The sequence below is a fragment of the Trachemys scripta genome, chromosome 8 (genome assembly GCF_013100865.1).
Source record: "Trachemys scripta elegans isolate TJP31775 chromosome 8, CAS_Tse_1.0, whole genome shotgun sequence".
Classification (NCBI taxonomy): domain Eukaryota; kingdom Metazoa; phylum Chordata; order Testudines; family Emydidae; genus Trachemys; species Trachemys scripta.
Window position 1 is genome coordinate 85,216,073 of NC_048305.1, and position 15,404 is coordinate 85,231,476.

The following is a 15,404-nucleotide window of genomic DNA, read 5'->3' on the forward strand; positions in this document are numbered from 1 at the left end:
GGAACTCCGACTTACTGTCTGCCCAGCATGTAGAATGGTAAGGAACTTTGGCAAATTATATGTAGCAAACTACACAAGACTTTCTACTCGCAAAGGAAGTTTGACAGCATTTTTGCTCACAGGAAAGAGCAGCTTGGTTTGCATTTATATGGTAAATAAATGTTTCCAGTCCTCCGCTGGTTTGGAATACAGGCTAATAGAGGTGAAGCATTCAACCCAGATGTCTAACAAAACACATTTTTGTGTCAGAAAGAGTTCTCCAGTTTTTATCCTTAATTCAGGATTTTATCATCATAGATGTAAGATCTGTACAGTGCAAAAGAAGAGTTGCCATATTTAAAACTGATTTTCAGAGCAAAACAGAATTGCACATTTATGATTTTGGTCAGAAAAAAGTGAATACAAACATTTAACTGAATAGACAAAAACAAGTGTCATAACCTCTCTCTTTATTAGGGTCAAATTAGGCTTTGTAGGTCTCATCCACTGCAAGTTGGTATTTCACACCTATCCAGGTTGGTAAGATTGAATCCAACCAATGGTAACATTTAAGTGGATTCTATTTCTGTTCTGTTTGAATTGTATGAAAGATTCATGACTTACATCGTTCAAAGCTCTGAACAAATCTGTATTAACTTTGGTGGTTCATTTTTAATAGGGCGGATGCAGTTTGTCTAACAGTTTTAATCAGAACTTTCAGTGATTTGAGCTGTTTTGATTAGCATGGGACACAACAACCATTAATACTTGAAGGGAAAAGTGAGTATTAGAACCCGATTTCCTCAATTTTCCATACATCAAATCCAAGCATATACTCTTGTGGCTTAAAAATCTTTGATGCTAATAGTATGAGTGATAAAATATGGGTCTAATCAAATGACTCAGTATTGAACATTAAATTCTGCAGTACCCAATTACTCAATGCTGTTTCGGGTGAGAAATGTGATATTCAAAGGTATAACCTAAACTGCCATAATATATATATTATACCATATTATGCCATATATACATATATATATATATATACACAGAGAGAGAGTGTGTGAGTGTGAGTAAAAAGAATAAGGCTACTAAATGCTGTCCTTTTATTGTGATCTCAGATCTAGATCCATCTAAAGAGTAGTTACTCGGTATAGTTTTATTTAAAAGTAATTTTGCAGACTCAGACAGCAGTATTCATAAAATGGTTGTGCTTGTCAGAAGCAACATTAACGAAGCTGGATTTGGTAAAGGGAAGGCATTCTTTTTTCTTTTCTTTTCTTTTTTAAGAGCGTTAACATGTTTTTGTTTTGAACTTGTCATTTTGATTTGCCTGGGAGCCTTCTCAATTTATCTTGAATAGTTTACCAGGGACAAACAGAGAGACTTTTTGGGATGTTTTGTCATATAAGAAGGTTTTATCTTACTGTCCACCCAGTTTGCTAAATAAGCGACCTGTCATACTTCTATTAATTCACTCATACCAAGGTTGAAATTCTTTTTGAAGCTCATATTTCAGCATTTTTCTCCTTGAATTTATTGAGCTAGTTGTGTACAAACACAACACAGTCTGTCACAGAAGAGGGAAACAACTTGAAAAATAAAGAGAAGAAAAACCATCACACACTTTGGGTTGTCATCCGCCCTCCCCACCCTCCTTCAATTCAAACCAGTGTCTATTTTGTACAGCAGACATTGGTACGGTGCCTCATCCATTTCAAAAGACAGACTGCTTTATAAACTCATGGAAAACTTATTTTATGCCGCAACTTGTAGATATGATCCTCTGACAAGCAGTACTCATTAAAAGAGCATCAGTGGGCTCAAGCAGTAGTCTTGGTTGCTATTGAAGTCAGCCAGCCCCTTGGGGGGTTTTAACACCATTTGTTCTACAAACACTGTCTTGCTCTGTCCAGCTGTAAAACAAAATCCAATTTAAAAATAAATCTTTTGTAATGGGCTCAAGGAAATATTTGGTACAGGAGGATTGAGCAGTTATCTATTATACAGGCATTCTATTCACATCCAAGATGATTCTGCCTTGATAAACGAACAGTGACACAATTGGCAAACCTGGGATTTGAAGTAATGGTTCATTAATGCAACTGCACACTAAGTAATGTACTTCTGTGTCAGTGTTCTGCTGGGTTTTCTAACCTCATTGTAATGCTCTTTTTCCTCCTGTATACATTTAAAAAATCCCAGCGCTCTTATTAATATATTACATTGAAAAATCTCAGTGTGGGCCAGGAACAGCTGCATGCGTGTGTAGCTGTGCATTGATACATGCATAGGCATGATGCACTCTGGTGATGCGAGTTCGGTCTCCCGCAGAGATTCCAAATTATGATGCGATTGCAGTGAGTTTATGGCCAACTCATGCTGGGATGGAGATAGTCTGAGGAACTAAATACACAAAATAGAGCAACAAACTCATACTACATGGTCTGAATAGCTCTTCCAACTGCACACAGTGCTCATCTTACTTTTCTTTAGAGGAACGTGGAGAATTGCTTTGGTTGGGGTGAAGGAGTGGGTTATTCAGCCATCCCTCCTCCCCTCATTCCACCAAGGCTCCTTGAGCTCCCATAAAAGCTTCCACCTCTCTCACCACTTCCATCCTTCTCTTATTTTTTGGGAGGGGAAAAAAAAGGATTCCATTGTCATCACTCCCAGCACCTTAGCTGCCAAGGGCAAGAGGGTGTCACATTTAACTGTGTGGGTCATACAACCCTAGGACCAGTCTTGACGGTACATGCTTATAGGGATATGAACATATTTTAATATGTCATTTAAATGGTTTTAAAATCTTTTTAGAAAGTCCATTGAAAGAGTGTACCGCAGTGGCTGTTAAGGCAAAGTTGTAAAGTGCACGCAGATTAAGAGGATATATATACTACCTAAAGGAATTAGCTCCTAAAGAGAGAGACTCAGTAATTCCTTTCCATCCACCCGTAGACAGCACAAGGCACCAGGAGGACTTAATTTTGTTTGCTCAACATGGCTGATTAAGCAGTCTTTGTGGTATCAAAGGGGGAAAATAAGTTTTCATATAATTATGTAGCATCATATTTAAATATTATCACATCTGTCAGCAAGAATTGCTGCTACGTGGACAGATTATATAACTTTATTGTGTAAAGACCTCAAAAATGTGTGTAATTGTTCCCAATGTGTTTTATTAGATTTTAATTTGTAGGATAATGTGGCTGGTGCAGTATAAGGTGATCTCTCACTTCCTGGCTCAGGACATCTTTGGAAATGAGATGTTTTATCTTACTGGGATTCACACAGTAAAATATTTTCAATTTCAAAGGACTGGTTCTTCCCTTTGCTTTCGTCCATCTATCTTTGACCTCTCCTTATATACATGTCAACAAACAGTATGTATGGATCCTTTATCTATGTAGCTTACTGTATCTTACCTGGAAAAATCACAAAGGCAATTATGTTTGGGTTAAAAGCTGTAAAGAGCTGTCAGATGCAGTCTGTCTAGAGCTGCATGAAATGTCTGCAGTAGAATTTGAAGTTATGTGAAAACTCACCTCATTTGGGGTTTAGTTACAAACACAAAAAATGCCGATCAGATTTATTTAATGCCTTGCAGAGGTTCCCAATCCTCCTCTCCCACCTATAGACATTCCCAGCATTCAGCAGAGCTACTGTGTGCGCTTCAGATTGGATTTCTCCCTGACACCTAGATAGCATGGTCAAGAAATATCTACTGCAGTCAATGGGCCAACTTCTCCCCTCAGGTAAACCCAGACAGCGCCAAGCAATCCCTAATGGATGTAATGATTGTAACTGAGGCCAAAATTTGGTCCCATCCCTAATCTATCTCAATTGCTTAAGTATTTATAGGGCACCAATTGCCAAGCATCTATGCATGAAAAGGAAAAGGAATGCTTTGAACCAGTGAATGCAGCATTGTTGTAGCCATGATGGTTCCAAGATATTATAGAGACAAAGTGGGTGAGGTAATATTTTATTGGATCAACTTTTGTTGGTGAGAGAGACACATTTTCAAGTGTCTCTCTCTCACCAACAGAAGTTGGGACAATAAAACATATCATCTCATCCACCTTGTCTCTTGAACCAGTGAAGAATGGCTACTACCGTAAAGCTTGTAAAAATGCGCTCCGAATTTACATAATCGGGTTAAGATCAGTCTGTATATTTGACAATAAGCATAGCCTTCCCAGCTTACCCTGAGGCGCCTCTACTACAGCAGTTTGGCTTTTTGATGTGCAATACTTACAGATTCAAACTATTTACTGATTTGCAAGCATGATGGGGAAGCTTGAGAACCTCTTGTTCCAAGCCCAGAGTTCTGTTATCGAACTTGCCTGTTGGCATATTCCAAGCAAGAGCAATTTAGAAACAAAACTGAACATACTATTATTGATCTGATTTTATCTATTGTTCAAGGTGCAGTTTGTTTCCCCCTTATATACACAGCTCACATGCCTGGCTTTAGATTGAAGGCTGCTGAACTAGAGAACAAATTGATTGATTTCCTCTTCGTAGCCAACAGCACTGTTGGTCATAGTATATTATTTAGTGGCATTTGTTAAATATTTAATGAAATTCTCAAAAAAAAAAAAAAAAGCCTGTCTATAATGTAAACACACTGTTTGGCTGCATGGAAGGGTCACATCTTGATTAAGCAGAATGTCAGGAGTATTGATAGTTTCTTCTCAGTATTCTGGGGAGATGCCATCAATAAACCCCTAACACACACACCGAGGCTTCCACGCTCTTTTTATTAATCTTGAAAATGTATTTATGGTTAGAAGTGATGTACATCATACAGAAGCATCAGCCCTTTCTTCTCACATCCGAGATACAGTCTCCTTTCATTTTGTAGGATTTGAAGTCTAAAATGGCAGTCAGTTCACATGAATCTTCCTGTTGGAAACAGTTATTGCTACCAGAAATCTTCAAGGAAAATCAAAACAAAGCTCCCAGGCAAATCAAATTGACAAGTTCAAAACAAAAGCACATTAATGCTTAAAGAAAAAAAAAGCTTTATTTCCTCTGCCAAATCCAACTTTATTAAGTTGCTTCTGACAAGCACAACCATGTTATGAATACTGCTGTCTGAATCCACATTCCTGATTGTTTTATATTAAATTGTGCCAAGTAGCTACCCATCAGATGGATCTAAATGGGAAACCTCTCTAATTTATTTGTTTTTAAAATCAAATGCAGAAAGGCAGCACATTGGCTTATCCTCATTTAAGGCAAAATTCTCCTCTGATCTGCACTAGAGGTCATTGGTACATATTGTACTTGCAGACACTGTGCAGAATATGGAAGAGAGATGCTCTGTGGACAAAGTCTAGTTCTGCAGGGCAGGTCGGGAGAAGTTTTCCCCTTGCAGTTCAGTATTCTGCAGTGCAGGTCACATAGGATGTCTGTAGAATTCTTCATCAAGATCTTTGAGATGTATAGACACAACATGAATAAGAATACTTTCCCCCTCTATTAGGAGGAATGTTTTCTGACACTTCATTCCAGTCACAGGACTTGTTGCCTATTCTATGAGTTGTTTTTCTGATCCCATAAGATGCTGAGCCCATGACATGTAGAAGGCCAGCCTCAACTCCCACTGAAGGCACTTAGCTCCTCTTGGAAGACTTTCAGCACTTTTCAGGATCAGGACCTTACTGCCTGGAGGCAAAAGATGGCACAGAATATGAGAGGGTCCTGTGCGTAAAAGCAGGAAGCTTTCTGAACATGCTCTGCAAAGAGTGAGCAACAAGTGAAAAACAAAGTCCCTACCTAATTAGGAAAAGAGTCACAAAAACTCCCCTCTTTCCAACTCTGTTACCTGTGTAAATCCCAGGGCAATATTTTTGCTTGCTTAGTCCTCCCACTTAATTGGCTTTTCTTTTTTGCAAGCAGAAGTCATAGGAAGATGCACATCTTCAAATCTGGTTTCATACCTTGGTTCTAACCGAAGAAGCTTAATGTTCAAAGAGGCACTTTATCTGGCAAATATGGAGACACTTGGCAAATGTGGAGATTAATTACCAGCTGTATGAACTGTTGCTGTTTTTCTGTGTTGGTTAGGTCCTGGTTAATCGAGAGCCCCTGACAGTTTTTTTGTATCTTTTATCTCTGTGTTTTGCATGAAGAAAGAAACTAAAGGTGATTCTAAACATTCTTTGTCCACTTGCAGAATTAGGTTCTCGATTCATTACATGCCATTGAAAGAACAGAAGTTTAATGTTTTAATCAATTTTTATTATATGATTTCAACCCAACAGACCAAGACATTGTTATTCATTGTTATTAATTATTAATGCCAATATTTATGCACAGGTACTTTTTGAAGTAATTTCTTGGTGCTTTATGTTTATATCCTTGCAATTCTTGCCTCGGATTTACTTAGACAGGGCTGCACGGTACCTGTCAAAAATGGCCTGTAGCAATAACGTTATCAAGAAGAAGTAATTTTTATATTGTAGACTTCCCTTCCTGGCTACAATTACTGTGTAGAGTATTTGCCACTGTTTTGTACTACGTCTCCATCAAAAAGTGTGTGTGTGTGTGTGTTTGTGTGTGTACATAAAGGCTGAATATCACAGAAAAGACAGAAAATGGTTGCTATAAAACAGCAATATATCAGCCAGTGCTCTACAACCAGCAGCATCTCACTACTGCCTTTAGCACTTTAGGAATGACAAGATTCCCAGTTTGCTCCACAACATTTAGAAAGCATCTGAACTCATTAAATAAACCCAGGTATTGTTGTTAACCAACATCTGCATAGAATTCTCCACAGGAGACTAGATGAAGAAAAAATGTGATGAATTAATGACTAAAAATTGCCATTAAGGTGCACAGATATATGAGAGAATGAAACACGGGTGTGGCGGAAATATTGATATAGCAAAGGGACAGATGGCAAGGTCACAGCCGTTTGTTTTGCACTCTAAGGAAGGCCTGATCCAAATCCCACTTGGAGTCAAGGGGAGTTTTTTTACTGACATCAATGGGCACTGGATCAAGCCTTTAATAAGGACACAGAAAAGGCAACTATCACCTGATACACATTTGAGCTGAGCTGAGCCAAGCAGCCGTCAGCTCTTTTCCCTCTACAAACATGCATGTTCACATTTCCTTTACGCTAAAACAATAAATAGAAATAATTACTACAGATTTCATCAACAGCCCCAAAAGCACTTTGCAAAGGTGAGCCAGCTTTTTCATCCCCATTTTACAGATGTGGAAACTGAGTGCAGAGAGGTTAAGTGACTTGCCCAAGATCGTACAGTGAAGCAGCTGGCAGAGCCAGGAAGAGAACCCAGTTTGATGTATTATCCTAACTACTGCACCACACATTTAAATATTTATTGATCATGTATGTTTATTATGGTAGGGCCTAAGGTCCAAACAAAAGTGAATCCCCATTGTGCTAGGCGCTGTACGAACACAGAGTAGTCGATGGTCCCTGCCTGAAGAATTACAATAGACTAAGTGAGGGTGAGGAAAGGGATCTAACATCCAGCATGAACCATGTGATGGTGGCAGACGGCATGCTATTTCTGTAATGTTTTGTTTTGTTTGGGTGGGTTTAGTTAAGAAGGGACAGGGGCCTGCACAAGAGGAGGGCAAGCAGGGGCACAGGTCCCCTCAATAATTAGCGGGGGCACAGAATTCCTCTGGCCTGGGGCTGCAGCAGGGAGAGCGAGCTGGAAAATTCATAACTGTGATGTTACAAGAAGCTTAATGGAAGTGAAGCATAAAGCCACAAACACTGCACCTTGGTATGAAGGCCAGGTTTTCACTTAGGCATATGCAATTATTTTCATGCAAATACCAAATGTATGTGTGTCAGTCAGGTATTTCAGCACATACATGGACAATAACATACCTGCCTGGCACGTGCCTGTGTAAATACGTTAACAGCATGTGCACATTGGGTATTTTGGCATCTAGACCAGCACAGTTATTTGAAAACCTGTGTCAGAAATGAGGAGGCAGATTATTACGGCAAGAGGCTTCTATTTCTTAAACATATCTTGATAATCAGCAAAAAAAAAATGACAATTTTATTGGAACTGCAATTTGAAAAGTTTGCTGAACTGTAACAGTGGGTTCCTGAAAGCTGTTAAGTGGGTCACTTTCTAGCTTTCCTTAGTACTACACTAATTAGCCAGCTGTGACTCCTGGGTATCTATTTTGAAATAATGACTTGCATAAACCTCCAAAGACAAGAATTTGCCACTGGTGTACCACACATTACTGCAGCTGCAAAGTTATTATTCCCAACGGAAATTAAAGTTTGCAGGAAAATCATGCAAGATCTTATGAAAAACAGGACGTTAACCCTTGCCACACCACTGTGTATTTCTTGTAGTGCTCAGCTCCACCGTCTGATATAAAGCTTCAAGAAATTACATCTCTGTGATCTTGATACTATAGCAGAATATTTAAAGTAACATTTAAAGTTCCAGTGAGATGCCTATGCTCTAGCTAGAGCTACCACTCATGTATAGGCAAAAGCTTTGGAAATATTGCTGTAAGCAATGGTTTGTAAATTTGTCCCAAGGCCCATAAAAATACATTACACACATCCATACATGGATACTTATAACTCAGTGAAGGTAAGCAGGACTGTTTTGTCATTTTCAGATTGTTTTTGTATTCTCATGCTTATATTACCATGGAGCTTGCAGCTCTCTTTCATTCTAAGCAGATGCACTGAAGTAGGTTTTACTACCTGCAGGTTTCAGATAAGAGTTTTTTTCCTTTTTCCAGCTCAGGTTTGGATTCCCTGAATTCATGTAACATTTCCGTCTGCAGTCATGGTAAAGACAAAATGCAGGATGAAAGCAATAACTGCCTGCATTATAGTGCCAGCTAACTGCATTCCAAAGGATATTCTGACTGGCTGGGACAGCATTTGGTATTCAGCTGTCATTTGTAAATGTGTATTTTAACAAAGTAATAATCGATACAACTGCTATATCTCCAAGGGAGAGATATGCAGCAGTCCAGGGCTGACTTGTACTGCAATGGTAGCTGAATTACTGACACTGTGCAGTGGGTTTGTTGCTAGGAATACAATTATTTATGAGCTTTAAAACATGCCAATAGTTATTTGATAGGCCCAAAGATCAACAGATAATTATGGTGGGCAATTATTTTGCATAGGCAGTTAATGTATGTGTGGTATTATTTATGGTATTTTTAATTATTGCAGAGATCCTAGCATGAAAATGAATGAATAAATTATCTATTGTAATAAATCCAGTTAAGTAGCATGCACTTTAGGGATATTGGTAAGTTATTGTATATCTAGAGTAGAATAACCCCTTTCTATTTATTATATACAATGCTTGTGGGCTATTGGACGGCCCCGATCATTGTTCATTTGCCAACTGCAATAGCACATTTATATTCCACATTGTGCATATATACCTATACCAGTATCTGAAGAAACAGTCTAGTTCTTCAGTTGAAATAAGTGACATCAAATGCTATCATTTTAGCTTTGTTCTAGCCTCCTGTTAATGGATTCTCACATTGTTGTAAGTGAGTCCATCTTCTCAATTATGCAAACTTCATTCTTTGATATAGAGCTCATTATGTGACACAAGAAAATGTGAATAACCTCATTATTATACAATTTTTGTATGGTGCATAAGAATTGAAAACCAGAAGTTAAATTACCTTCTCAGTGGCCTTTTTTAGTTAGGCTAAAAAACACAGTTGTTAGGTTTGATTTAGAAATACGATAGCTTTTGCCATACAGCATCCCTGCTGATATCATGTGAGCAAACATAGTAAGGAGCATTGCATTAGCACCTTGCTACTGAGCTCTGTTGATGAATTTCGTATGAATTTCAGTGTGATGTTCACCAATTCATTACAATGCCCTGGGTAGCTACTTGCTCAGAAAACTGCCAAAACTAAAATGTCACAAATATTTGCATTCAGAAGATTACAGTGTATCATTTCACACTTCTCATGCTGTACTGTATAAACAAAAGACTGTTTTCTGCTGTCAGTCTAACGGCTCAGCTACTAATGCTAACCCAGTCAGGCTGGACAAGCTGTGTTTGGGAGGCATAATAGGACAATAGAGAGTGGGAGTTTGGAGCATGAAGCAGCAGCATTTAGTCCCCAGCAGAGGGATAAAAAGCTTGGTGGGCTCAGTCTGTATCTCACAAGATCCCCTCCTAGAAGTTGTAGGATATGCATATCTGTGTAACTACAAGCAAGGGGAGAAGACAAAGAGAAACAGGTGTGCGAGGTTGGAATTCGTGTGGATAAAGAGTGATTTTGAACTGATGAAAGCAGAAATGAAAAATCAGGGATCTGCTATAGCTCAAACTCATCCAATATGTCTACAAAGACGTGAGCTCATCTTTGGCTTGGACTGGAGAATAAAAACATTCACGTTAGTAACTCACCCTGAAAAGAATGTTTCATCCTGCTGCTTTGTTAATTACATTCAGTGTGGAAAGACTCGTACTACAACAGCTGCTACATAGTGGAAAACCTAAGATATCTATGAATTAAAATGAAAGCTGATTTTTGCTATTTTAAATAACATTTAGATGTATTCAAAATTTGGGGAAACCTTCAAGGCAAAACAAAGACCCTAACTCCATCCTTGAGTTACTGCCCCAAACACACAACACAGCAGTCTGATTTTATATGATATGGTCGATGCTATGTATAAAAAAACCACAACCAAACTAAAAAAACAAACGTTGGCCACTAGAATGCTACAGCCAAGATTTTCAAAAGTAGTGGTCTCAAGTTCAGGCTCATAAATAGTTATTTAGGCGCCTATATAAGGATATATCTACACTGCATTAAAAACCTGCAGCTGGCCTCTGCCAGCTGACTCGGGCTCATGGGACTCGGGCTAAGGGGAAGTTTAACTGTAGTGTAGACTTATGAGTGCAAGCTGGAGCTCAGGCTCTAGGACCCTGGAAGGTGGGAAAGTCCCAGAGCTCTGACTGCAGCCCAAGCCCAAATGTCTACACAATTAAACAGCCCCGCAGCCTCAGCCCCGCAAGTCCAAATCAGCTGGCAAGGGCCAGCTGTGGGTTTTTAACAGCAGTGTAGACATACCCTAAATGGACTAGTTTTCCCTAAGTGATGAGTACCCATAATCGTCCATTAGAAGCTGTTGGATCTTAGCACTTTTGAAATTCAGGCCATTAATTAAGGGGGAGCTTTTCAAAGGCACAATTAGTAGTTTGTCACCTAATTTGCAGCCACTTCCAATGAGATTTTGGCATCTAACTGCTAGTTGAACCTTTAAAAGTCTTCCTTTAAATGCCTAAATATGGATTTAGGCGCTTAATTTTAGATACCCATGTTTGTAAATCTTGGCCTACATTTCTAGTGAATAAGCTACACTGTTGCTGGAAACTGTTTAGTAATATTTAATTTATGATGACATTTGGCAAAACTGTTGGGTAATATTTGAATCCAGAGCTTCTAATCCAAGATTTAGTATATCTTCAATGTAGATGAGATCTCTGTGCTTTCCTATACGCGTTCAGTAGCCCTTCCTGAGTGTGTCACAGACCATGACAAAATCTTTTAATAAAATGGACCTTTTTTTAAATAAAAACCCAATTAATTCTTCTAAAATAATCTCTTTTGTGACTTCTCTGTAGAGCCATGTGTGGAAGAATCCCATCATGTCTTAATGCACCCTGCTGAGTTCCTAGGCTATTGGGAGATAATAGATGTTCTTAGAATCCTTTGTGTGAAACGCCAACATATTTATGTTGAAATGCAAGGTCTGAGGTTGAAGCATTACAATAGCAACAAAGTAACAACAAGTTCTAAACGCAATTGTCTGTGAAACAGAAGTACATTCTGTTCCACGTTTATATCCAATGATCTTTACATGCTGAATGCAATGCCATTATCACATCTATTTGAATTCTTTCTCTGCCAAGGCACAAAAGAAACCAGTTCTTAATCACAAAGCCAACTTAGACTTGCCAGCCATCAGGAGACCAACGTTTCCTTCCAAGCTGAAAGGGATGCATTGTGAGAGATGAGGAGGTGAGCGCCATTGGCGGAAGTATTGTTTAGCTGCAGGACAGATACTATAGTCTGCACATTGCAGGTTGGCACATTGCCCAGTGCTGGGCCGATTTGCTTACACTATCAGTTCAATACAGCTTTAACCTGGGAGAATAATTCTCAGTTTCCAAAGAAACTCCTCATTAAGACTGCAGCCATTATTTAGCACATTGCCAATTTCATTATATATGCTAGTACAGTGGGGGTTCGGTTTGGGGCTATATCGAATGAATGACTGCATGACATTAAATGGCTCACTTTATCAAATCCTTCAGAATCTGTCGCTCCGAGACAAGTGAGGAGAAAGATTCCATCTGGTTTCAGTGAGGGCAGAACAAACCTTCTACAGGCATGTAACCAGCAAGAAATGGAGGCCCACATCACCACATCCGTTTATGCAAGTGGAGGTGCACAGGTGGAAAACCACTGGGGAGTGTAGAAGAGGGAGAATGTAACCTGTGCATTATTGTTCCCTTAACTTTGGGATCCGTAGAGGCTTCTCCATGGGCCTTAAAGGTGGGAAGGAGCACGGAAGGCAACCCTTTGCTCTCAGTGCTCTCCTCCTTGAGGATGTGTCTGGAAATCTGAGAGGGAGTTAGACCTTGTGGGGTTTTTGTCCCTGAGGCTGTTGCTGGACTCAGGAGTAGGAGGGAGGGACAGTCCATACAGAATGGTGCTAGCCTCTGTAGATCTAGGAGCTCCTTTCTCCAAAATCCATGGGATTGGGAAGTGTCAGTTCTATTCAGGCTATCACTCACCTTCAGCTCCTTAGAATCTATGCTAAATGCTGCTCATTCATTGGTCCTCTGAGGATGCTGTCTGTCCTTACCCCAGGAGTTACTCCATTGGAGAAAGTACTGTAGCCCAGTGTTTGCCTAAATCTTTTTTACTCTGGAATGGGCAATAAGCTTGGTAGTCTCTCAGTCTCTGAATCCTGGTGCAATGGTTCGCATCCATGATCAGAACCTCTTTGATCAATCAATTCTTTGTTTTTGCCTTACACAAAGTTGTCTTCTGCAGACGACTCGGATTGTATTTCTAAAGTTAGCCTGACTGTTCATTACAAGTCAAGAAAGTTTTACTTCAGTTCAGCGCTCCAGAGCACAAGGTTCTTTTGTCTAATGGTGTTTCTTTCCAAACCTGCACCTGTTTTTCCAGATTATGGTTGAGGGGCAAATTCACTGCAGGAATCTAGGAGTGCAACCCCACAGTCTGTGGAAATGTACCCTCTGATATTAATGGTGAGTTCTGCCCCAAGACTGGAATTAACATGCAGAGTTTCTGCTAAAACATACATTTTTTTTATCACTGCTATTAATGAAATGCATCATCATAAACAATACAGTTTAATTAGTAACTAAAGTGTCTATAGCAATTCAATATGAAGGAAGTGTTCTGGAACACAGCAGGAGGGATTATACTTATGAGTAATTTAAATCGCAAATGAATTTTTAAGATGTTATTGATGGAACTTTGGGGGAAAGCAGCTTATTTTGAAAAGTAAGGATGTTTTTAAAAATGAAGTGGTGACTCTATGACACTTTCAGCCAAATGAATGGCTTGTAGAAACCTGAAACCGGTAACTGCTGCTGCTTGTGGAATCACAGATGGAACTAATGGGAGCTGCTACTAATTTCTACTGTGCTGAGCCAATGTAAGAAAATTCAACTTAAAAGAATCTAGAGTAATGACACGACTCATTAACATTAGGCCAATATACCACTTCAAATTAGAGACTTCATCTTCAATTATATGTCAAGGAAAAAGTTATTAATGTATTTCATGCCTGAGTATTTGGAACTGAACACAGCTGCTCACTATCATGTTGCAACACTACCTGACATTGTAAGCACCTAAGATTCAGAGCCCAGGTTCTATTTCAAGACAATTCGTGCATAACTTAAGTGGACAAGTGTTGGAACATTGTCCACATGTTTCTGTTCATTGTTCATTCATCTGAATTATTCATCGTACAACAGGAAATGTGGATGGTCTACAAGAAGAGACTAGGCAAGACCTGAAACATAAAGAGGAAGAAAAGTGCTCGGAGGCTATGGCCTAAGGCCCAATGCTTCCCTTAATAGGGAAAGGTGAAGAAAGCACTCAGATCCCCAAATATTTATTACAGAATTGAGCTTCGTAAGTGAATGCATATCCTGCCAGTGAGTCACAAGAAATTGTTTTTGCAGTTGCCAACAGAAGGTGTGGCTAGAGAGAAAGTGTGAGGACTGATGTGGAAAATGCATATTATTACAATACTAGACAAACAATATGTATTAGGAGTCCTGGTGTACAGAAATGTGCAATGCTCCTTTCTAAGGCTCACTCCATCCCTTTCTATGGTAAAGCCTATGGGAGAGGGCTCTGAGGAGGGAATCTCAGCAAGAAGTCCTTGTGGAGTTTGTTCCCAATTGATTCAACGGGGAAGCAGGCTTTGTCTCTCGGTGAACAGGCTGTAGGGTCTGCCCCCAAAGCTGGTGACTCCAAGAATTTGAAGGTGGCCAGGGTCAGCTTCACAGAGACCTTATCTATGCACCAACTTTGGAACCACAGGGTCTGTCCCCAGCCACAGGTGCCTCTGGGACCTGCATTGTGGGGAAATTGAGGCTGTATGTTTCTGAATAAGTTCCCCTGACTTGGGGGGGGAGGGAGGGGACGGGAGGAGAGCGATATGCATCTCCTCCCCTAGATTGTCCACTCTTCCCCACTCCACCCCCACTTGCCCAATCTCCTCCTCCCTCCTTCTGCCCCCCCCCCCCAGGCTATAAACCCATAGAGTCTCCTCTACAGGATCTGCAGGATCTGGAGGAATAAAGGAAACAGTGCTGCAGAGAAGAAGGATCTGCTTGTGTGAAAGGTTTCCCCTTATGCAAAGATCTAGAAGGGACAATATGGGCTCATGCTGTTTGCCTAAATACTCTGAGATGAAACCTGTATATCCCCTTCATTTTTAATGGTCAAAATACACAGCCTCCAAAAGCAATGTAAAACCTTTCCTTCTTCCAGACCTCCCTTCGCCAAATGTCAGAAATAGTGTATTGTTTGCTTATATAAAGGACAAGTTGCTGCTCCATTTTTAATGTGTCTTTGAGGTATTTCTCACATTTCTAGACCATCCATCTGTGCTATGGTGCATATACCAACAAACCAGAATAGCAGTATTGTACATCCTCTTTGCACAGAGGTTTGTGACGACACAAGGTGCAAGGCAGTAGAGAAACAAACCCATTACATTTCTTTTCATTCAGAGTCCTGCCTTCCATTAACTGGGAGACAGTGAAATTGCTATGATATGCACTTTTTAACTTGGCAAGAAAAAGCTTTCTTATTTTCCACCCCATTTGGTCTTTCAGCAT

The 15,404-nt window shown here is 39.7% G+C and overlaps 1 protein-coding gene across 3 annotated transcripts in view; it reads right to left on the reverse strand.

Moving 5' to 3' along the window:
- Positions 1 to 15,404, reverse strand: part of ST6GALNAC3 (ST6 N-acetylgalactosaminide alpha-2,6-sialyltransferase 3) — a 336,438-nt gene that overhangs the window by 52,582 nt on the left and 268,452 nt on the right. Inside the window, exon 4 of one of the 3 annotated variants that reach the window (XM_034778729.1) lies at positions 1,320 to 1,895. The exons of the other annotated variants lie outside the window; for them this stretch is intronic. Coding sequence (XP_034634620.1) covers positions 1,832 to 1,895 — 64 coding nt within the window. The 3' untranslated portion in view covers positions 1,320 to 1,831. Of the gene's footprint in view, positions 1 to 1,319; positions 1,896 to 15,404 lie in introns of those variants that run through there. 3 annotated transcript variants of the gene reach the window in all.